Here is a 25,006-nt window from a genome sequence, read left to right on the forward strand (position 1 = left end):
TGTTGAACAGCCTTAAGGGCTGCATGGAAAAGAGATGCAAACTAACAATAATATCTAGGAAAGAAAAGTGTACCACAACATGTTGAATATTGTTAAAAATGCTTTAATTACTAAAATAGACTTTCAAAATATTCTGTTTTAGGTTCTAAACACCAGCCTCCTGGATTAGGCATTTGACACTCATAAAATTAAGTGAGTACTGCCCATGGGCAAGATTTTCACATCTGGTTGACCAGTATCAGGAATTAACAGCAGAAAGAATGAAACTTATGTTTTGAACTGAAAGCCATTACTTGTGCTTGCTCAGTCACTCATATTAGGCAGTTCCTGTTAGTAACTGGCTAAAAGGCATTATGAAGGAGGAGAGAAAAAACAGGGCTGAAAGTATAACTCTTCTCTTAAAAGGCTGCTTAAGTCTTTAGTTAAGCTAATAAATAATCTCATTGCACAACGGTGTGAGGAACTGACTGGCTTCTATAGTTCCCCCACCCACATTGAGTAGTTCAGATGTAAACAGCAGGGGCTCAATGCTGCCATTTCTGGCAAGAAAAATCTTTGAGCAGAGCTCCTGTTTCTCTCATGACTGCAAGATCAGGCCCCTGATAGAAAGCAGCAGTTTTGTTTCTGTTAATGAATAGTGCCACTGACAAAGGAAGGCCCTGAGCATTCAGATTTAATGCAACTTTGGTACTGGGAAGCTGATGCTCCCACCTAGCATCTGTAGTAGCAAAGTCTGAGGCAGAGAACACAGAAAAGAAACTTGGTACCTGTCCTGTTCTAGACCATCCTCCCTTCAGACAAAATCAAACCCATAAGTACGCCTCAGGGCTAATGTCTCTTCAGTTGGCGGAAATGCTGCTGCTGCTTGTCCCTTTCCCTTCCTGTTTCAAATACAGCCTCACTGCTTACAGCTTTTAGCCCCAGGATGTAGTAAGAGTGTGTCATAGTACTGGCTCAGACGGGAAGAAGACTCTGTGATTATTAAATTAGCTAGTTCTCAGGAGTAATGCATCCCTGCTGGCAACCACTGCATCCTGTTTTGTGTTCTGTGAGAATACAAAAGTGAACACAGTTGTTCACTGAAGACAAAATGAATGCACCTGCAGTCACCTTGTGCAGACCAGATGATAAACTAAGTTTTGCTGAGCAGTAGGAAGGGGCTTAAGAAATGTTTGTGGTTGAGAAGAGGACACAACTACTTTCTTCAAACAGAACCTCCCAGTGAGGAAGTAATAGAAGATTGGTGTGACACTGAGGAATTTCCCACCATGGATTTCAAAACACATTCTGGTAAGGGGGAGTACAGGTAGGATGAGCATTTCGTGTTTCAAAGAAACAGCCTGAATTTGCAGCAAAGTGTTAGGGGTGGGGCAAATACAGGTAGCTCCATCCCCAGCCCTTGGACTCCTGCTGCTGACTGAGCTTGTTCAATCAAAAGCAGGCCTTGCACCCTAGTGCCGTCAAACCTGAGATAGAAGGAGAAAGCTAGATCAGCTACAGTCAAACCTGTCCTGCTAATTAGAGGAAGGTACATGGTGTTCACGGTAAGGCAAATTCCCAAGTCTCCAAACTGCTTGGCAAGATCAGGAAGGGCACGAGTGCACTACTTCCTTCCATTGCTGGGAATTACCAATTACTCTCAAATCCAGTCTGCAGAAAAGGTATCTTGAGGGCAGTCTTTGGTTTTACAGAAGAGGGAAAGGTGTGTTACGGCAAACAGGTAACTGCAAATGCCTGACTGGGAGGTGTTCATCCCAAGAGATCAGTGGATAAAAGCTTCCCTGAGTCACATGAATAATACCTCTCTGTTCTTATGACTGGGGGAAATTAATCTTTACCTTACACATTCCATGGTGAGTAGAAGATACTAATTTTTGAAGAGCCAGCTTCAAAAGTTGTCTCCACAGCCATTTCTACTTAGGACAATGCAAGGTCTGCACTTGGAGCCTCAAGGTATCTGAGCAATCTTGATGTTCTCTACAGCCAAGGAAACAAGAAACCCAGGATCCTACAGACCAGCTTTCTAGGTTATAGGACAAGATGTGATCTTTCATTGCTTCTATGTGTTTGGTGTGAAGGTGATGGCAAGGTTCACTTCAAATTGTTACTCAAATAGCTGCATGCTATCCTGGCAGAAGTCTTGGGATTCCTCAACAGCTGCAACCCCTGCACTGAGCACACTGTTCCTAAAGACCTACTGTGTATTAAAAATAACTCCAGAGCAATGCAGGGCTGCATACACAATTTCATGGGTCCAACTATGCTACATTAAATTCAACAGAAATGAAGTTTAAACCAACTTCGAATGGACAAGGGATAAGAAAGTTAAGCTACTTCTGCTCTCGTTCTCCCTCTGTTTCTGATGCTAATTCCGCTCTCTTCCTATATTGGTCTATTAAACAACTACATAAACAGTTTCCCCACAGCTCTGCATTCAGAGCAGGTTTCTAAGGACAGCACAGGAAGTGATAAGCTCAAACTTTCAGATGGGAAACCACACCTTAGAGCTCACTGTACAAAGTGGGCTGTGGCCTTCTAATAGCTCCCTGGCCCAGCAGGTCTCTCCAGGCTTTGCAATGCCTCCTTCCCTCGTGCTAGCCCTAGACTTGACCCTTTAGGGATCTGATTTAACTTACATTTGGTGTTGGGAATCCAGTCCTCGAGGAACTGGAGGAGCACCAGCATCAGAGGAAAGAAAGCTGTGGGAGTGCCTCGATGAGAGCAGAGAAGCAGAACTGCCTCTCACTGCAAAGTGAGCTATCAATCAGATAAGCCCTTTCATCTGACTGCACCCTTCGTTTCCTTGTGGGTGTAATGTGACAAGTACTTCTTTTGACAGGAGAATTTAAACAGCTGGCACTGCTGCCTGGTTGTGCCAGTACAAGTCTGTGTTATGACTACACCCTAAGTGAATTATCAGGTCTGGTAGCCAGATGCACAGTACAGCTGCACAGGCTTGCAAAAGGCAGCAAAAAGGGACTCAGACATGCATTCTGCTCAGGAAATGATTACTGTCTAAAGAAATACACAGTACGTTACAACATATGCTTTAGCCCACACCTTTCCCAAAACCATGCCCAAAGTGCACTTAGAGCAGAGCCCTTCTTGAAAGACTGGACTCTTCTTGCAACATATTATCTAAGCTAACAGCCAGGTACTTGGAACAGGGAGGTTGGCAGCACTCAGTTACCTTTCTCTGAATGCCTGTTGATGTCACCTGTAATTTATGTATTTAAAATCTCACAAGCAAACTTAAGTTATGCATGTTTAAAATAAAAGGGGGATGGGAAGCCAAGTGTCTGTGGTCTGCCACCACATGCCAGGTACCCTGTGCTTCTAGCAATGGGAGGCTATACGAAGGTGCTGGTGAAAGCTGGCTTTGAGCCCCTTGCAATACTCTGCTTGTGTTTAGGCCTGCTGGCTTTCAGAAGGTAGATTCTGGATCACTGGGGGCAATCACAATTATAAATCATACTGTAGCAACTCTCATTATGCACGATGCCGGTCTGGGGTGAAGGTCTCTTCTATAGCTTTGGTCCATGTTCTGCTCTGTGACCAGCTCCAGCTGAACAATGTACCTGGAGGTCTCAATTGCTTTCTCAGCCTTTCAGAAATGCTGTAGTCCACAGGAATGTCACAGCTCAGTAAGTGATTCCCAGAGACTGCAGCAGGTGAAAGGTAGCACCCAAAGTCCAGCTTGTCTCTACGTTGTTCACTTTCTTTGTTAACTGTAAAGGAAGAAAAAGAAGTTGTTCCTGACAGTTCTCTAGTTTTGTATGTTTCACAGATGACAGCAACTACGTATAACAACCTTGGAAAGACTCAGTAGATAATGAGCCAGAGACATCAGCTAATGCATGTTGATTGATACAGAGACTGGGAAGCTGGGCTTTGCAATTTAACTTTTCTGGTTTTCTCACCTGTAAGAGTGTGTTGTCCCTAAATCCAAATCCTTCCTTTAGCAAAGCAGTGATGTACACGAGATCCATGCAGAGGAAAGGACTGGCTGAGTTGTACTTCTCCATGTTATCACAGACTGGAGAAGGGAAAAAGAAGGGGGGATCTCAGATCTCAGCAAAATAAGAGCTTTTACCCACATTGTACACTTGAACTGACCTCAAGCCAAAACCAACTCAAACAAGCCCCCCACTTCTGTTAACAGGTACATAGGACACCTGGTGCTGCTACACAGCTGCTCTGTAATGTTAGGGAATAAAGCAGACAGTACTTCTAGTTTCTCTTAACAGCAACATTATCCACATAGCTCTTTCGAAGTCTGAATCTCTGCTCAATTGATAACTGGCAGGGAGCTGGTAGTTTATCAATCAAGAACACAGGATCATGTGTTTGCCTTGCCTAGTCTCCAAGGATGGCTCCAGTAACAGATTCTGTCTTCCAGGATGGCAGCTTCATTCATTTTTTTCCAACCATATATGTCCAAGGACACGGACTAAGCTATTGCCCAGCCAACCACTGCCTCGCTATAGCTAAGTCAAGATTCCCTAGCAAGGGTGACTATGACTGGGAAATGGATTTGCACTAGGAGTTGCCTTCTAGACCTACTGTTATTGCTCTGTTCTACAAGCATCAAAAGCAGAGTTTCCTTCTTTTTAGCAGTTAATAAGAAGCATCCTCCTACTATTGAGATGAGAAAGAAGAACACTGATTTAGGATCACAGAACTGATCTGATATTCTAGAGCTAAATAAATGGTTTGATGGTGTTAGATAAAAGCCACATCTCTGGAAATAAGCTCTCTCAATATATAGGGAGGAAAAAACAACCAACACATGTTCAAGCTTTAGAGCCTGATCTCCATATTCAAAACCATCTTGAGTTTCCAGGGAGATTAACTGAAAAAAAACCCCAAACCTGTTTTAGAGAAATGTCAGTCCTGAACTACGTAATTAAGCACCTTCTAATGGAAAATACAGTATAGTAATCATCATGAGGATGATCCCAACTCAGAGGTAATGTCTTGTTCTTAGCCACCAGTTGCATGGCAAGGTGGCAGCTCTTTTCTCACAGGAGGAGGTACAAAACTAGAACAAGCATTCAGGAAAAAAGCCGGGGGGGAAGGAACGCAGAAGAGGCTGTCAGACTCAAACAACCCTTACTTTCTCCCTTCATTCTGTTAGAGATTAAAAAGGGTTTAAGGTGACAGACTTACAGAAGTCCACACTCTCCTAAACTCACATTGTTGCAGTTTGTCAGGAGCTCTTGATACAGCAAATTTACTTTACTGACATCTCCTCCCCTCCTGAACAGAACTGCAAAGCTGCCAATACTTTGTTTCCCCTCACTGCTCTATCAGTACTTTCTTCTGCAACAGTTGCAGGTGTTGGCTAATAAAAGGTAAGGGACGTAAGTAACATAACATGGAAGGTGTAAGTGGAATGAAAGTTAAATAGACCTTTTTTTATCAAACTCACACATGTACTGCCTATACGTTCATGCTTTTGTTATTCCTCATCCACACCAGTTTCCCAAGTCTTGTGACAATTACCTTCTTCGGCTTTTCTTTCAAAATCTCTCACTTCCAAAACACCTCCCTGTTCATAATCTGAAAAGGAAGAGATAAGAAAACATCATCATAGACATGAAAGCATTTGTGTTCTACACCTAAATTTACCCTAGATTGGAACTCAGTAGTGCTGGACAAGGAGTGAGATCTGCTAGTAACAGAAGGTAGAACTGCAAGTACAAGTGGAGCTAAGAGCACAAGCCTCATCTGCTGAATTCTGAACATTAAACTGCATTGATGGATGTATGTTCATTCCCTCAAGGCATTTTGTGTGTTTCCTTTCTCTACACCATTCCCTTTATCTGCTCCCCAAGGCTCCAGCCTCCAGGGTTCCTGTCTAGACTCTGATGCACATGCTCACAAGTAGTAGATTATCCCAAACCAATTTACCGATTAGGTTGGTGTCAACTGCTCGATCATAGTAATAGGAGAAAGCATAGAAGGAACGTCCACGAATCTCATCTGGTTGGTGCAGTTTCCCTTTGACGACCTTGAGTACTTCCAAGTAGCAAGGCTTGAATCCTGTTTCTCCTGTCAGGAAAGACATAGATGGGGTAAGCCAAAGAGGCATATCCAGGAGATGGGAAAAATCGGTAGCAACAGGATGAAAAAGGGAAGAAACAGAGATTAAAGCATCAGCGGAATTAAGAAGAGCTTAGATATCCCTCTGTAATCCAGCATGGCACCAGCATGTAGGCAAGGACCCTAAATCACCAGCATCAAGAGGAACTGGTTATAGCAGATCACAGCAATATACACAAACTAGTGTAGGTGCATGAAAAGCTTCCTCCATATCAGGCAAAACTCCCATTGTTCTGTGGTCATAGAACAGTAGAATGGTTTGGGTTAGAAGGGACCTTAAAGATAAACTAGTTCCAAGCCCCCTGCAATGAGCAGGGGGGGACATCTTCAATTAGATCAGGTTGCCCAGAACCACATCCAGCCTAGCCATGAATGTATCTAGGGATGGTGCCTCTACCACTTCTCTGGTCAACCTGATGACCTTTAGAGGTCCCTTCCAACCCAAGCTATTCTACGATTCTATGATACACTTAGGCCTACCAATTTTTGTACCCTAACGCAGCCAGGGTACACTTAGCTCAAAGCCTCAGAAAAACCTCTCTCCTTTGCACAAGTAACTCTTAACAGTTCCTATAAAGGTAGCATTTGTACTAAGAGATTCTTACAGCTTCAGAGTTTTTTTTGTCTCTGTCGAATTCCACATCTATGACTGGACAGGTATCCTTCATGACCCAAAGTAACTGATGGGGTATTGGCCAAGGAAAAACTCAGATTCTGCAGACAAGAAGCAACAAGTCTCCTTAATTTACCTTCTTTGTTGCCACCATACCGGTATTTCACTCCCCCGAAGTGCCACTCTGCCTCCAACTGCTTTGGTAAACACGAACTGTGAAACATTTGTCCGTCCACAGCTGGAATGAAACCAAAGAGGAGACTTGGGATAAAATTTAACAGTTATCAAGCAGTACAGAACCAGAAAAGGCTGAAAGATCTTCATTAAGGTCTTAAAGCAAAAGTATGGAAATCTGAATTGATGGATGCTGCACAAACTGATTATGAATTAAGGTCCAGTCTCAGTCCGGAAAAGTTGTGTCCATTTTGTCCTGCAAAGCAGCTGGGCTTATCATTTGTTAATGAGGTAAATGGTGCAAGGATAACTGGATAATGGTGGTTCACCACGTAAGACAAGAAATCAGAGGTAATAAATTAAACACACAGATACACAACCCCTAACAAAGAGCAGATAACCAAAACAAACAAAACAACTGAGCAGTGAAGACAAAAACAAAAGTCAATGATCAGTGGCCACTATATACGACCCACTGACTGTACTCTTGAAGGGTTCATCCAGAAATAGTGTTAACTGGAAAGCAGCATTATTATGGCCAGTACAGGTCTCTCAGAAAAAAAAAACCTACTTACAGAATGGTTGAGGGAGATTGTAGGACAGCAAAATTCACTATGGGATGTTTAAAGGAAGGTTAAAAAAAGGGGGAATCAAGGGATCAGGAAAGTGCAAGTGCGGGAAAATAGAGGGGACAACAGGCAATCACATGTAAGAAGGCAGCTGGTCAGTATGCTTTTCTAGCTGAGCCTTGTGGCCAGTCACTGCAGCCTGTCCTATCTTTTTCTTAAACCCTATTCCCAACTATTTTTGAGTACATTCCAGCAATTAGCACAAGTCTCTCTGCTGGCAAGTAAGGATCCAGAAGGTGGCGAGACCTGAGGTCCTAGCCAGAGACTGGACAAAAGGCCCAAGATCTGGGCATGAAGACTGGAAGGACTTAAAATCTGGGGCAAAGCCTGGAAAGACTCAGGACTGCAAGTATGCACTGAGGTTAGTGAGTGTGATATGCCTGTGGACTTCAAGCTAGACTAATCAGTGAATACAGCAGGCAGTCTGGGGGAACATGGTGGGCCAGAAGGATACCAGAGAGATCTATGAAGTGGGTTTGGCCTAAGCAGCAGTCCTTAGGAAAAGGATCCGTTCCTGCTGTTTGTTTTTCTTTGGATGCTTGTAAAGCTGTGCGTTTGTGGCTGGCCATGCCTATATGGTCCTTGTATGTCCCCACATGTGCATTTCTGGAATTTGTACTTGGTCTCACTGCTGGATGAACCTGGAAACAGGGAAAAGCACCTGTCTCACAAGACAACTCCTTATCAAGCAGTAGCCTGTTTCTGGACAGACCTATACCAGTGAAAGCATAGAAAAGCACCCGATACAGAAAGCAAGACACAAGAAACGGGCTACTGAGACAAGACTAAGTCTAACCATCTCTTCAAAAATCTTGGATATCTTATCACATGAACATACCTTCCACATTCAAAGCTCCAAGAATTGCTAGTCTGGCAGCTTTTAGTCCAAAGCCCAAATAGCTGCAAACAACAAAGACATTACAGTTTTAATTCTTGTACATCTGGCATGCTTCACCCACAGTCTCCTCCTAAATCCTAGAACACCCAAAACACATTTCTTTCAGCTGCTTCCCACAAGTCTCCTCTCTCTAAAACAGAGAGATCCCTTCACTAGAAACATTCCAAGTACCAAAAGAGTGACACAAACCCAAGAATTACAAAGAGCTGTAAAATGGGTAAATCTAAAACTCCAGAAAGTGGTTACAGTTGGTGTGACATTTCTACAAGACATTAATGAAAAGCAAAAATGCACAATCTTAAAAATGAGGGAGAAAGAAGGGTACGTGAGGAGTGCATGGGAAATAGGATGGTGATTCTTATGTCACACACATAAGACATACTGTGTGCTCTTAGGGCAGAACTAACAGAACTGTAGAACCTCCTACTAAATGGGAGATATTCCTTTGTGTGAAATTCACCTCTGTTTGACTCCACAAATTACTGGTGCATTCATTACAAGCTAGGATGTGAACAGCATTCATGAGAATGTCATTACACATTACTGGCTTCAGCAACACAGCTAGATTAAAAACCCCTGGCCTTTCATTCCCACCTCTGTGTTTGGCCACCCATCCCTTTAGTCATGTCAATATAAACATTTACAGAATAATCAGAGTTAAACTAACCTCCAGCTCCCTCATTTTTCAGGAGATGATTTTCAATCCCAATTATTTTAAATGATCTAGTGGGTTGTATTGGTGAATACAGCAATCAGCTATATCAGTAAATGTAAGCGGAAGGAGAGGAGGACTATTAAACCAGCTCTGCTGTCAAGTAAGCATATTCTGTACCTGACTGAGATCATAATCTGTACCACACTAGTAATGGGCTGAGATCTCTATTATACATGGTCGAGTTCTCATTGGACTGCAAGTCATGCAGATAAACTGGATTTCACTGCAGACATCTCACAAACTTGTCAGCTTAATGTAGTAAGCAGAATTATATTATTCCAGGTCAAGTATCCCCTCCAGTTGGTTCAAGAATCTGTCGTGCTCCGTGGTCTCTAACAGCTGCCTGTGGTTGTCTCTTTGGTTTACATCACTCTAGATTTTACTTTCTGTCCAGTTGCCAATGAGATGTGCCATTATGAACTAAGAACTAGGAAGAAAGGAACCTCCGGAATGTCCTCTTTCCAAATCTCTGACCAAATTTAGTTCCAACATGCTATCCACCTTTTTGCTTGTAATAAGAACTTGCTTTTGTAAAAAGTATTCTTCTCCTTAAATACAGTGACCCATAATGCTTCCTCTTCATTTGACAGGCTAATATTCCTTTGCAGTGGTATTAACCATGAACCTGGAATGCTTCCAGTCAACTAATGTCATGTTCCACTTCTGCCAACATTTCAAACAGGTAAGAAAACTAGTAAAAAAGTCATGTTTCCAACAGCTGGTAACGAGATGACATGGCCATTTGTGTTCAGCTCAGGGGCTGCAGAAAGACTGATTTCCCCAGTGGAGACAGCAGCCTTTTTGCTCCTCACCTGTGGGTATAGAGCTTGTAGGTGCTATTAAACATTTCAAATGAGGTAAGAAAATCCCCAGGGGTTTCCTTCAAAGTTTCCTAAAAGTTAAGTGAGAGAAGAAATCTTTTAGTTTCTATTATGCAATAAAGAATAACCAACTTTGATGTTGTATCGGAGTTACATCCATAGGGTTTACTGCACACTCATCTCATCTGCTCTGAAAACAAAGAACAGTTTTCCAATAGTGCACACTGCTGTAGTATTTGCAGCTTTTAACACAGAGTTCATTTATAAGCATCTTTGTGTTACTTTTATGTGTAATAGGGACACGCAACTGATCAGGATGAAAATACTTCCTAATTCAAGATACCTGAATTTTTCAGAGTAGTTACATGCTAAGCTACATACAGAGAGTTCACATAGAAATCAGCTGCACTAGAAGTGCTCTAACTTCTGCAAGTCAGAGTAGGGACCTCAATTCAGGAACTCAGAAGAAACAAAAATGCAAAGTAAAGTATAGGCCACATTTTCATCATGTTAAATGTCTTGCTGATAGCTCAAGAAAACACTGTGACCACTCACTCCCACTCTTAGGGCTGCTTTACTTCCTGTCTGAAGTGCTGTCCTCTAAATTACCACCTCCTGTTTTCCTCCTCTCACAGTCTTCCCTCAGTGTGCACCTCAACCCCACTGGTACCCAGTCCCTACCTTTTTCCCAGACTAACTTTCACATTCTTGAAAATCTGAACCACTTCAGAGGTCATTTACTTTGTTCCTTTGTTTTCAGTCCCAGAGATCTCAATCCCAGTTTCTGTCTTTCCTCTGCTAGTGACCTTATTTTCCCAACCCTTCTTGGCCCTATTTATTCATATCAGACACCCTGTTACTCTGGGCCAAGCAGCAGAATCTCAGAGAGGACTGAAGCTGCAGAGTCCCTGTAGTCACCAGTAAACTGACAACTACAGTAAGCAGATCCAGTAATTGCACTGTCCTACACAGAAGCCTGCTCAAAGCTGGAAGAGATTTAATAGTCTCAACTTGAGTTTCCACTGAACAAACACAAACAGAAACTTTTTTTGTACCTCAGATAGATTTCCATTGGAATGGCAGTCACATCTTTGGCCCAACACACCCAGACTCTGCCATATTTTGAGCTCTGTTCCTAAACCTCACATAAAAAAAATACTAAAAAAATGAGAGATCCTGAAGAAAAAAAATAATAATAAAAAAAAAATGTTTGGAGAAAACAACCAGCTTTTTTCCTGCCTCACTTTCACAAAAATGTAGAAATCCACACTTCTTCCTAAATGAGGCAGGCACCAGACTGACAATTTTGTAATGATTATGATCGGTTTTCAGTGGCTTATGCCTTTGGCAATAATACCACCAAAAGCATGGTAAATACTCAAAACCAGTTCCATGCAGCTATCATTGTTTGTCCTGTATTTGCCTGTAACCTCTATTTCATTAATGAATCTTTAACTACTACAGTATTTCGTTTAAAATTAATACAAGAGCAAACATGTGGCTGCCTCAGACTGCAGGAAGGGGAGAAAAATCCTCTGGAAATCAAAGGGGGAAATCCCTGCTAATTGAGCCAGATGGGAAACCTCTTCAGAGACATACTGAGCGATGTATGAGCTTTTTTGTATGAACTTGACAATACAGGCGAGAAGCAGACACAGCGTACAAGCAGGCAACATGAACCTTGACTCTACACTGCCCTATGGATTCGCACCATTGGTCCTGGTCAGTAGCAAACCCTCAAGGCCTTTTCCTGCAAGGCTCTAAGGAGTTATTTGAATCCTGAGCTGCAGCCCAGCCTACTTCACAGCTCTATCTATTCTCCAGAACCCTGACACACGACGCCCTTTCCTCTTGGTCCAGTGCCCACTTCAGCAGGTGTTATCAACACAAAACAGAGGGCAAGCCTGGAGTACTTGAGGCTTTGCTGGGCAGGATAAGGTTGCACGTCATGTTTCAACTACTGCAGAACTAAAATATCCTGATACGTAAACCACGTGGTTTGTGGTTGCCAAACACCCTTCGAGAACCTTAATTTTTGTAAAAAACAAAAATAAAAGTCAAACAAAGGACTCCTCTACAAAAGAGTGACAAAAACCAACTTCACAATACCAGGTTACAGAATGCTACAGTGCCCTTCCAGTAATGTCATTTTCCCATGCAAATTTTAGACGTGGGTCCCAGTTCAGTCTGTTTCTAAAGAGCCATAGAATTTCTGACAAATACAGGAGATACGGACTGAGAGATAGAGAGGAATTCTCAAAGGAAATGAGAAGAAACTGGTAAGAAAACACGACTGACTGTGCTATTGTAAGATGTTTACCCCATGAGACACTCCCCCTCCACCCTGCTACCCCCCCTTCCAAAATCTAGCGAGGATGTTATTAGACTGGAATGAAAAAAATTAAAAATAAAAAGATAACTCAGAGCAGACCCTAGATTTCTTCTAATATGTAAGAATACTCCCAGGAAATGTTCTACACTTACTGAATACAAAGTAATATCTGCTTTCCGAGCCTGGGTCTAAAAAACAATGGCTGTTTCTCTTTGGGTTTACCCATTTACTTGCTTTCTTTTTATTTCCTTGCAATCTATGCTCCTTTGTTTGCAAGTGCCTATCAGCCAACTGCTGATGTCAAAGGGAACAGAAATATAGATGTTCTGTACACCACAGATGTTCTGCTTGTGCCACTGGTGACAAAGCAATATAAGAGAGCACAGCAGTGCTCAGGGCTCTCCAATTCATGCAGTCCCAACCCACATGCTCTGAACCACTGCTCACCTCAAACCGTGGCAGGAATGTGATCTGGGTTGAGGCTCCTCCCAAGTCCAGAGTCCCAACAGTATGCTGGTTCTGGCCTGACAGCTGCCCTGCAAACAACATCATGCTCAGAGCAGCCCCAAGTGCTGCAGAAATGCTGAAATGTGGGTACTGCATGTATATTCAGGCAGTCACCAAGTCATCACAGTATGACAGCAATACAGGAGGGCTGAGCTGGCCTTCAAAGACAAAAAAAAGTAGAGAAAAGGTAGGCAAGCAGAAGGTACTACAAAAAGATTCATAGGACTTTTTTCCTTGATTCCAATTTCACATACAAAGAGAAGATAAATCTCAAGGTATCCAGCAAAAGCTGAAAAGTAAGAGACAAAGTTTATAACTTTTCTTCACCCAGAGCAGCTTTTTTGCTTGTTCATGTACCTACCAGAGTACTGATTTTCTTTTCTCTTCACTAGACTGCATTCCCAGAACTTCTTAGAGCCATTAGGACTAAAGCAGCAGGGCATTCCCTGTTGTACCATTTTAGCTGCATAGTTCAGGCTGAGATGAAGAACATTGTAAAACCTTGTTTCCCACCTTCCAACAGATTAGCAGTACCAGCCCCCTATGTACATGAGAGAAACCCGCTTGCCAGTGCCTCCCAGTCCTGAGCAAATCCTGGCACCTTCTGGATTAAGATGTCTCTTTCTTACTACAGGTGTGGCTCACCCTCTGGAACACAATCTGCCCAGGACAATTCACCGCTTTAGCTCTGGTGCCACAGTGGGAAGGAAAAACAGGACACAGCAACCAAAGCTGAGCAACTTAAGGGCCATCACCTCCACAGAAAAGAATTAAATTCATATTCAGAGAGAAGTTATACAGAATTAAGTACCTGTCAGAAAGTTCACAGTGATCCAGGCTAAAATTCCTGCAAAGAGTGAAGAAAAAAGGAAAAAAAGTCACCACCGAATACTCCCACAATCTCCTGCCCGCTATTACCACCCCTCCATGTTATTTATGTACCTGGAAATTATGACTGACTTAATGTAACCACCCCATACTTCAGAGATTAATTCAAACTTATAATTGATACGATGCATTACTGATTCATTAAAGTCTCCTAAGATGGGATAGGTAAAATGTTTGTAATATCCATGTAACTGAAGTATGCAAATGTCTATTATCCAAACAACATCCAAAGAACGAGCTGACAGAATGCCTGGGTTTTCTTGGGCACTTCCTCCCCTCCAGTATTTCAATTTCTAATCCAGTAACTGCATACACACTACTCTGTGTTTTACTCTTGTGGTTTCTGTAAATACACTACAGACAGAATAGCAACCAGTAAAACACAAACAACTCCTCTGACTCCAGCAGCTTGCTTGACACTGGCATGATTGTCACCCAAACACAGGCAAACATGTGACAGTCAAGAGGTGGGATTTTTAAATAAACCTTGGCATGCTACACTGTGCTCTGTTATGCCTGTTCCCTGTCAATACAACACTTCTCCCTGCTATAAAATATACCTGTTACCCCTAATGAAAAACTATGCATTGCACTGCATTTCACCAAACACTTGCAGACTTTATGTTACTTCTCCTTTTCTCTTGGCTCATATGAAGGGATATTAAAGAGTAAAATCTGACCATTTACTAGTTGCTTAAGAGTTACGATAATTCTTTCTGCTTTCCTTGAACTGGCAATATATCTGCCACAATGAAACGTTCAAAACTGAATAATGTCACAGATGGCTCTTTTCAGGCATCCACACAGAGGGATTATTACCTGCCTATTCCCCAAGGTAATACATCTGGATATGTAGCCAAAATGTTACAGTGTTATCATCACTCACTCCAAACCTTTCCCTGTATTTTATGTTACTTCCTTTCCTAATTTACTAGCTGCAATTTTCCCATCAAAATATTTATAAAATTTATTATTTTATTATGTTAATTATTTTTTAGTACTTGACAATTATCCTTTATTCTTCTCTATAGTCAAAATGCTTCCAACTTTAACCTGAAAATTGATGATCTAATTATAATAATTATTTTTAATGCTAATGTTGCAGAATTTATGAGGCACCTTTCATAAGCTTCCCTGCTTACTATATATTGTCACAAAGCCTTTCAGAGCTGGCCACCATCTTTCTTCCATCAGTTCGCAAGAGTAGGCTTCAGCTACTTAGCCTGCATACTTATTTCTGAGATAACGTTCTGTTTTGAAACCTCAGAAGGTTTCAGATGAACCTTTATCTAGCTAACTTATGCATCTGCATTTGTAGCTTAAAAGATGACTAAGTAATCAACACTTTTTAGGAGGAGCAGGATTGCATTGTTTCAAACAGGGATAGAAACCTTTTATTTTTTCCCTCAGTTTAGTGGCCATTTTTCTGTCCCTCTCACACATATAAGATCCTGCCCCCCTCTCTCTTCCCTCCCCCTCCATTTCTCTTTGCTTCTGCTTTTTCCTCCTTCTAAAATATTACCTTCATAAGACCCATCCATGATGCTAACACTGTCCTCTGGAACAAGAAATGGTGATTCCTCAAAGACTTCTCTCACCTGAAGAAAGAAATAAGAAGTAAGATTCCTTGGTCTTAAGAGTCTTGTTCTGCTCTCAGGGGGACAGAGAAAGTTTTCTTTTTTACAGCAGTACAAAATAAGATAAGCGTGTGGAGTAGACATTATTCTTTCTCTTTCAAGGGCCAGGAAAAAAAAAGAAACAAGTATTGTAGGTTTCTCGCCCCATGTCTTGTATCCACATCAAGACAGAGGATTTCAGGACCAGACAAGGAAGTTTGTAAAGTCTGAGTTTCATGCCATCATGGTATTACAGTCACTTTTCACAGCTGAAATTCTCTTATGCTAAATAGAATGGAGAACTGAGTCATAAAAGATGAAACAGGGAGAGCAGTACTAGTGCATTCAAAAAACCTTAATATTACCTCTAAAAGCAAAGACTGAGCTTTCTCCTCTGACAGCAAACGCAGACCGGCTGTGGCTTTTAACACTACTGGGGTCTTCTTCCAGAGATGAGGTGGCACAGCATCTATGGCCATGTCCAGCAATCTTTTGACAGTTTCAGCTCCCTAAAAAACCAAAGATATTTTTCTTAGTTTCCTCCTACAGGATATCAGAAAATAGGCCTCCTAATTCCCTCTCAATGCCAGTGAAATCGGTATTCAATAGCTGAAAATACCTCACCCACACTCAAGATAAGTATAAAAACTGTGCTAGATATATTACAACCTTAAAGATAATGCCTGCATTGGAAAGAAAAGTGTATTCAAAGATATATCTTAGGTGATAGAAACGTTATTGTTTGTGGAAAGTATTTTTTGGAAAGGATGGAGGGAGGTGAGGGAACTGATTACCTGACAAACCTGAACATCTCGCAGTATGATGAAACTAAGTGGTGCAATTACAGACTGAAATTACCAAGGTCACGGGAATGTCTGGAGACTTCAGTAAATGCAATATATGAATTCCAAGTGTGCCCATAGTAAGCATTGTAATTAAAATGACAGCTCTAAATGGCTACCACATAAGGTACAGGCATCACTGCTGGGCCCTCAACTACTTACACTGCTCTAACAATTACAATTTGGCATTAGCGATAAACAGTGTGAAATGTCAACAAATTTATTCTGGGATAAATTTTTCTCCTCTCCTACCCAACAAAGAAGATGATTTAGTGAAATCATGGGAGATATCATTGAAATTAAAAAAAAAAAACCAAACAAACACAAAGCCATTCACTCTTCCATAAATTTACACACTCAAATTCCCGTAGCACTGAATACAACTGAGCAAAATGAGAAACCTGAAGCTCCCCCTGTGCTAGCCCCCAACTTCAAGACTGCTAAAGCACACAAGATAGAGTACCTAATCTGTCATTTCTCTGGCACCTCCTTTAGCTTGTGAAACAGCTTACTGTCAGCACAGGGGATGTGGAAAATGGCAGATTACTTCAGGACTAGCCCTCTGTATCACAACAACGGGACTATTTTAGGTCTCTCCGCTCTGTTGCTCATTTCTGACTCATGATTCAACAGACAGGCATGGAACGAGGGTATTGGGGATGAATTCACAACCACTCCCATTTGAAAATAAAGAAGGTGGCACCTAACTTCAATTTCTTATTAAAATTATAAATTTATATGTTAATTAATACACCTGATTACGGAAGATGGAACTGTCCAAATGTGTTTTGAAAATACCCATATATAAACAAAACAACAAAAGTCCTGAGGCAGTAGAAGAGTACATAAATTACCTGTACATAAATTACTATTCAGCTAAAACTGTAATCAGGTGTTTGAACTGATCATAACTGAAATGAGTCCTACACTGAGCACTGGCTTCTATACCATGGTACCAAAGATAACAGCAGAGAATCAAATTATTAAAAGTCTGATGAGAGAAACAGAGAATACACCTGAATAAATATTAAGGCCTGACTTAACCTGCTAAGTGCATGTTTATTGTTCCCCTTCTCCATAACTTATTAACAAAAAATAACATAAACAAAAAATATACACACCAAAAAATTTAATATTTTTAGCAGTCAGAGAAACAAGCCCTCAATGTAACACGAATAAAAAAGAACCCCTGCAGTCTTAACCCCTTACTTTGAACTAAACATATCAAAACAAAATATGCCCATTTTGAGCTGTGACCAGCACTGAAGATTTCAACCCAAAGGAAAACCTGAGAAAACTATCAGTAAATGAGACAGAAGTATATATTTACTAATATCTGCGGAAGCTTTAGGGGAAATAAACACTGAATATGGATGCTGCTATAACCCCCAAATCACTTTGTCTCTGAAATTCTCAAAGGCATACAGTGTAGTTATATATAGTATTTAAGCAATTAAGTCGTTGTTCCATGGATGAAACACGTGAAAGAACAGCTCCTGTTTCACTGTGTAGAAATTAGCTCACAAAAGTAGAGCAACAGGTTTAGAGAACCAGCAGTAGAACATCCATATTTTTTTCTTGACTCTGTAATTACAACAGGTAATACCTGAACTGCTTGGTAGCATCCAACTGATATTAGTAGAAGCAAGACCAACTGACAGGAAATGAAGGAGAGCCTTACCTTTTCAGGCTGATCAGCATATGCAGAGAGACCGGGCTTGACAGACTCAAAGATTTCCCCTTCCAGTTCTGGAAGGTTTTCTGCAGAAATGAAACATTACATGGAACAGTCAACAACTTCAATCTTTTTCTTTAGTTTCAAACAAGTTGTTTGCAATCCCTGCAAAGTGACTGTCCTTGATTTCCCCTGTCAAAAGTTCTATTTGCCTCCTAAAACAAGCACTGCTCCTTAACTTCAAAAACATATTTAATAGAATGTTGTCCTTGTATCCTCCAAGTTCACAGTTTATTAAGAACACGTTGTTAGAACTAGAAGTATGTTCATTTTGCATTTGTGAACTACAATGAGGTATAGCAATGTATCATGACTGTTGCCTTCATAAAGTTTCTTTCCCTTTCTGTCCCCATTCTAATTGGGCAATACTAATTCATATCAAAACACACACAATCAACTCCTGATAATCATTAGGTGGTTCATTAAATTCACAAACACAGAACAGAACTGACTGAGCTCAAGTGTGACCATTGCTCCTAGAGCAGCTTTGGTCAGGAAGCTACCCTGGAGTATTGCATATTACAAGCCAGGCTGAGTCCATCAGATCTGGACATTGTACCAGTCCTTAGAAACTATGGTTGAAATCACATGAAGCCGCACAGGCACTATGTGTGACCCTGAAGAGTTTATTAGCTTAGTCCATCAACCAGCCTTCAACCTTTGCCAATTTGCTGACTCACTGTACCCAAGCAAATTCACCCTCTTGAATCCTGTTGCATGTGCAGCCAACTTGGGTACCTCTGCACCATGTAAGAAGCAGACATACTGGAGCATGGTGCATCTGCAGACAGTTCTCCTGGAAATGGCTCAAACCTTCAGTGCTCTTGATATAATTCAAGGTAATGCAACATGCAACAGCGTAAGTCTCTTTCCAATTCAGTGAAACATTCCTCTAAAGAGCTACATAGATGAAAATCTTTGTAAATTCGGAACTCTCCAGTATACTCAGAATTAAACTTTGAATTTCAAAAGATCTACAAAAAACACTTTCACAGCAAAACACCACCACAAACATACAATAATCATCTGCCAAAGGACCATTTAAAGGACAAACCGTAGAAATCTCCAATTTTTCCCAAATGCTGTGTTAGGAAAAAATAACCTCTTTTTGGAAGTTGGAACCTAACTCAACATACTCCAAGTGCACAGACTCACACAGGGTCTTACCTGGGCTCTTCTGCACAAAGGTGTAAATGTGAATCCTGGTTCCAGTGCTTCCTGCGTCAAACATTATGCCATAAAAAGTGTTGTCTTTGGCATTTATAGGGCACATGTTGGGTGGAAAGAAATCCTGAAACCACATCTCTCTGTTCAAATGGGAAAGAACGAAGGAAAGAGAGGAAAATGACAGTGCTAGAAGGATGGGAAGTCTGGAAAATGCCATCTTGCCAGGACTCCTTAGGCAGTTAAGCATGGATCAGCAACCACAGAGCTGCAGTGGGTCCTGTAGAGAGGAAAAAAAGCAGGAATAGAAATTACCAAGAACCCTCTCCTTTGAAAGTCTCTAGGAAAAAAGTAAAAACAAAAACACAGAAAAAAAAACAAACCAATAAAACAAAAAACCTGAAACCCAAACAAAACCCCACAATCAAAACAAATTAAAAAAAACCAAACACACACACACACAAAAATCCAAATCTCCCCCCCAAAAAATCCCAACCCCCACAATAGTCTGTACACATATATTCTGTTCTTTAGATGCTTTTCAATGCTTCATCCAAAAGATGTGATTTACTGCACTTAGTGTTACAACTACATCCAAGTGTTCTAACAGAGTAAAGGTTTCTCCATTTCCCAAAGGCAGAAGAGTTAGTTTGTTTCCCAGTACTTCTGGTTTTGCCTTTATTTAGACAATATTTTTCTCTGATTCGGCTTAAAGGATCTCAGCATCTGGAGTACCTCCAAACAACCTCCAAAAAACCCAAATGTTACCTGAAAAGAAGCATCACCAAAGGGGAGCTCAGAGCAAACCACACCACCCTAACATTTACATACATGGCAGAACACAAGTGTTATTCAGAGTCACAAACAAAGAGAATTTCATCTTGGGCTAAGAACAGCTGCTGGGAGAGATTAGCACACAAGAGGATGTGAAGGCATATCCTTCCAGCAGCATCCTCATCCCCAAGAAAAGCCTATGCTACACAAGAGGGACTGAACTGTACAGTGCACTTGGCCTCTGCGTTTTGGTGTTTTTCATACTTTCCCTTTCCGTTTTCATTTCAGTTTTTCATCATTTTTTCCTGACACAGTTTTCATTTGCAGAATTAGAAAAAAAACAACAGCAAAACCCCACCACAGTCTCACACCCAAACCTGTTGCCCTGAGCACTCAGGTTGCTTACACAACTTCTAACAATAGATTCAAAAGGCCAAGGGCCAAAGTTCTGTGACGCAGTATTGGATATCAAGACACAAGCACACCTCCCCTCTGTTAACACTTAACTCTTTGCATATATTTTTCCTAAGAAATGCTAATAAAGAAAAGATATGGGCACAGAAATTATAGGGTTCATCAGGTGCCCAAGTATAAGGGAGGAGAACATATAGCTATCTTTGTTATTTGCATTTTAACAGCAAAAAAGAGCATGTGGCCAGATGTCCCACCATATGCGGTATCGCCTGTGCTGACATACACACAGAGCACTCAGCATACAGAAGGAGCAAACAGCTCCTTATCACTCTCCAGACACTTGGTAACACATTCGTCCACCCACAGCACTTAACATTTCACATCATATGCCTGTCTAACTGCTCCGCCCGAGACCCTCACCCACTTCTAGTCCTCACATTTGACTGTATTTTGGTGATCTGCTCAGCCCCACTACATTCATTCTCTCAGAATCTTTGCTTGCTATCTCTATCCCACATTTGGTCATTCCTAATTCCAAACCTCTCCTTTCTTTTCTATGTGAATCAGACATAGCCTCTATTTCCACACACCTTCTCCCACACCCAAAGAATTCACTTATCCTCCACTACCTTTTATCCCAGATTTTGCCTTTGCACGACTTGTTGTTTCCATCCTTCACCTTTGTCCCCAGTTACAGCAAAGTTTGATTAACTTTTATCCATACCCCATAAACAACATCACGTTGGGTCATTCCTCAAATGTCTCACTAACTCACTCAAGTGTTCAGCTATCTCTAGAGCACAAAACACACAGCCCCCTGTAGAAGGGTAACCTTGCTTGTCTTCTGTGACCTGTATTTGTACCCTCTTGCTCCTACTAAATGCAGAGTGCTGCAGGCAGAAGCACAAGCTCTTGATCCACTCTGCCCTTGAAGCACACTCTGAGAAGAGGAAGAAGTGACTTTATGATTCCACATAAAGAGGTGATACCCCTGGCCACCCTTCTGTAACACATCAACTCCAACTGTAGTAGTTTCTAAAGTATCCGCATTTTATGTGGAAATGAGTAAAAACTTAATTCTAATGTGCAACAACTTCCTATCCTGAACAGAGTTAATGAAAAGTGCTAAGCCATTTGACAGCTTCATAGCTATGGATCTGTACTAAGACTTGGCTGACATTACCCATGTTTGCTTCATCACAGTAAGGAGGTCTACTGAAAATCTAAGAACCCGTGCTGTTTTTAACAGAACATAAGCCACAGTAATGAGTACTACCTTCTGTCAGTGTTGTTATTCTCATGCAGTGTGAGGATTTTGCTTACTGATCCATCACAAATACAACCCAAGCACCTGCCTTAAGAACAAACTGCAGGGTCCTATTACAAACCTCACATGTGACACTTGCGCAAGCCTCAGCATCTCTGATGATCCGAAAATATCCGAGCAACTGCCATCATTAACGCATACTTTTCTTGCGAGATCTACTAGTGGATAAGCCTTAGCCTTCCAGGAAGCACTCCCTCACTAAGCTTCTCTCCTCTATCCCTTCTCTGACATCTACCACCATTTCACACTTTCCATTCTCAGCTTCTTCCTTTTTTAACTTTCCACCCCTATGCTCATAAGGACAAAATAACCCCAACCCTAAACAACCTTGGGATTTTATTTTTCTCCATCCCCATTAAGCATGAGAAAAGCACAAGGAGCCTCTTTTATGAGTGCTGAAGACCTTTTAGTCAAGCACACTAGCAAAACTGTCCACAAGAAGCATAAAAATAGATTATGACAGTAAGAAATCACACACAAGAGAAAGAAATTGGCAGAATGTAACAGAAATGGCAATAGAAAATTAATTTGGAAAGATAGGGTCAGAAGCAAGAATGGAAGAAAAAAAATAGGGTAGAAATAGACAAGAGACTAGTTACCAAGAAGGAAAAACGTTTCCAAGAGAGTTCCTCTCAAACAACTTAAAATCCTAGCTGTTTTCAGAATACAATAGATGGATAAAATGAACAAACAGAAAGGAAAAAAAAAAACAGGGTAACACAAGTTCATTAATATGAGCAAGCAGTTCAGCAGGTAAAACACACAGACCACCACCCGTACGCTCCAGCTACTGCCTTTATAAATAAGCAGTTATAATTAACATAAATCATGAATACATTAGGCACACACCTGAAACAGGATGGAAGCAAAAGCTATTCCACTCAAGAGATTCCTAATGAAAACCACTTTGGAGCACTGTGACAAGAGACACTGTCTGCACTTCTTCACCTTTACTTTCAGCTAGTAGGAGTGGACTATGTCAGGAAAATGGTAAGTCATGGAGGCACATAAAATATCAGTCGAGCTGCTTTATTCAAGTTTTGAGTTTATCATTGACCAATACAAGCAGTGAAACATGCTCAGATAATTACATGGGACGAACTTAAAGAAGTTGAAAGTTAAACCGAGTTCAACAAGTTAGTAAAACATTTACACAAACACTACATTGACCTCAACAGCACTGGCCTGAGTCCAGTGACACAAGGTAGAACACTTATGTCCCAACACAGAGAAACACACATAAATATCACTGGTACAAGCTAGATTTTCCATACCAAACCAAAATGTTTAAGCCAAGACTGGAAGCATGAATAAGAAAAGGAAGAAGAGAAACAGAAAACCCTCAAACCCGCAACCAAACCCTTCTTAAACACAAAAGCAAAAATAATGACAGAGCAATCATAAAAACCCTTAAGGCAGCAAACCACAACCTTTCTTAGAGCTCAGAACACACAGAGACACTGGTAATTTTCAACACAATAAATCTCACCCACACTCTTGAATATTTCTGACAAAGGAACATGCAAAACCTAAACCACAGCAACAGGAGCATCTCCTGTAAAAAGGAATCTGTCTGATCTGAGGGGAAGATATACAAGAACCTCCCTTCCGTTTCCTAAAATAATACTGGGAAATATTTATTATATATGAATAAAAACATTAGAAAATAATTAGAAATATTTATGATATACAAATATATAGGTAAATATTTTAGAAAAACAAAATAGATGAATGATGTAATTCAACTCATATTGTTACTGCTCAAGCACACCAGAAACCGTTCAGATTGGAAAGCCTATTTTCTGCACTACACCAGTAACAAAATCTATTTTTCAGATGAGCAGCTGTTATAACAAGATGTGTTTTCCAGATGAGCTGCACTCAGGACTAGACAAATACATTTTTCATTTTTTTCCTCAGAAACAAAAAGTCATTTCAGGTTTCCTGGGCTTATTTTTACCTACTAAAAAAAAAAAAAAAAAGCTTTCTTTTTTTTTTCCCCCAGAAATTTAAGCTTATTAAAAGTACAGAGTTTAAGAATAACAATAGAAAAAAAAACCCTGAGATCACTGACTGAATTGCCCGGCATTTCCGTACAGGTGATGACACAATATTCTTTGCACACATACCTTTTGGGGAAAATTCTGCACCTAGAGCTTCAAAAAAATAGAAACCAACTCACTAACATGAAAAAAACCAAAACCCAAACCAGGCCCAACTCGCCAACATGTGTTATCAGGGTGTTGATCTTTCCCCTCTACTGCGGCTCCAAGTACGCATCACTTATTTATGCTCATTTCTGGCCAAGTGGGTTTTCAGTCTTCCTATTTAATTAGGCCAAAGCAGCTTCTCAAGAGAGCGCTGCGTTTCCCTCATGCAGCGTGTCAGAGCGTCCCTTTACAACCCTGTGACCGTATCTATACGTCCGGGGTTGTCACTAACACCTTCTGTGGGACCAACCGCTGGTCTCGGGAAACAGATTTTGGATGCAGAGGGCTTCAGCTTCAGTCTAAGCGCGGGGAGAATTCCAGCGCTGACTTTAGCACAGCGCTGCTGGTTGCGCGCTTTGAAAGCGTCCCTTAGAGGTTCACCTGAAGTAACCTGGGAGACTGGCTGGGTAACGGCCCTTTCCCAAACCTAACTGCCGTTACCGCACCCCAGCGCCAAAGCATTCCGCCCTTCTCCACGTCCGACAGCCTCAATCTAAGCCCTGACACCGAACTCCCCGACCTTCATTCTCTCCCCAAAGCAAAAGCCCTCGCGGCTCCGGGGGCAGGGAGGGGGGAGCACAGCTCTCGGGATCCCGGCACCGACACCACCGAGCGAGAACACTGGTGGAAACACGGACCGCTGCCCCGTGAGCCACCCGCAGCTGTTACCCGTCCTTCTGCCCGCCCCGGGCGGCCGCCCCGCGCGGAGTAAGGGAAACGCCGCCGACTCCTTCGCTTCCAAGCGTCTCACGCCGTTCCTTGAGGCCGCCTCGGCGGAGCGCCGGGACCCGGCACCGGTCGGGCTGGGGTGTGTGCGTGCGGGGTGTCACCGAGGCTCGGAGCGGCTCGCTGCCCGCCCCTCTGCCGCACCGGGCAGGACGCGGCAGCCCCCAGCTCCCGCTCCCGTCGCGCAGGGCGGCTGTTTCCGTGACAACGCGACTCTGTCACACCCCTCCCCGCTCACCGGGCCCTCGGGTCGCCGGCGCCGCCACATCTCGCCGCTCTTGCGCGCCGCGTCAGCGCTCCCACGTGACGCACCCGTCGCGCGAGTTGCGCATCGCGGAAGGGCGCCGTCTGGTGTCCATGGGAACGGGCCGCCACGCGCGCTCCTCGCTTCGGCCGCGGAGGGTGCTGGGGGAGGCCCGGGGCGGCCGGTAACCGGGGCACCGGGAAGCACTGCCGGCGGGTGGTCCGCGCTCCGTCGCAGTTGCTCCCGCTCCCGCAGCCTGGCGGTAGGCTGGA

General features: G+C 42.1%; 1 protein-coding gene across 1 annotated transcript; it reads right to left on the reverse strand.

Moving 5' to 3' along the window:
* Nucleotides 1–87: 87 nt before the first annotated feature.
* Nucleotides 88–20,102, reverse strand: ENTPD5 (ectonucleoside triphosphate diphosphohydrolase 5 (inactive)). Its single transcript, XM_061463571.1, is given in 16 exon segments — nt 88–3,728; nt 3,921–4,036; nt 5,506–5,562; nt 5,914–6,054; nt 6,855–6,956; nt 8,360–8,421; nt 9,947–10,026; nt 12,735–12,823; nt 13,606–13,641; nt 15,205–15,280; nt 15,664–15,807; nt 17,822–17,901; nt 19,043–19,276; nt 19,279–19,319; nt 19,808–19,871; nt 19,874–20,102. Coding segments are annotated over 16 exon segments (1,455 nt in total). The 5' UTR covers nt 19,920–20,102; the 3' UTR covers nt 88–3,641.
* Between the last annotated feature and the right edge of the window lie 4,904 nt (nt 20,103–25,006).

This window comes from Pezoporus flaviventris, unplaced genomic scaffold, assembly GCF_033815535.1.
Source record: "Pezoporus flaviventris isolate CSIRO_AGI_PZ_B2104156 unplaced genomic scaffold, CSIRO_AGI_Pfla_v1 ptg000036l, whole genome shotgun sequence".
Lineage (NCBI taxonomy): Eukaryota > Metazoa > Chordata > Aves > Psittaciformes > Psittacidae > Pezoporus > Pezoporus flaviventris.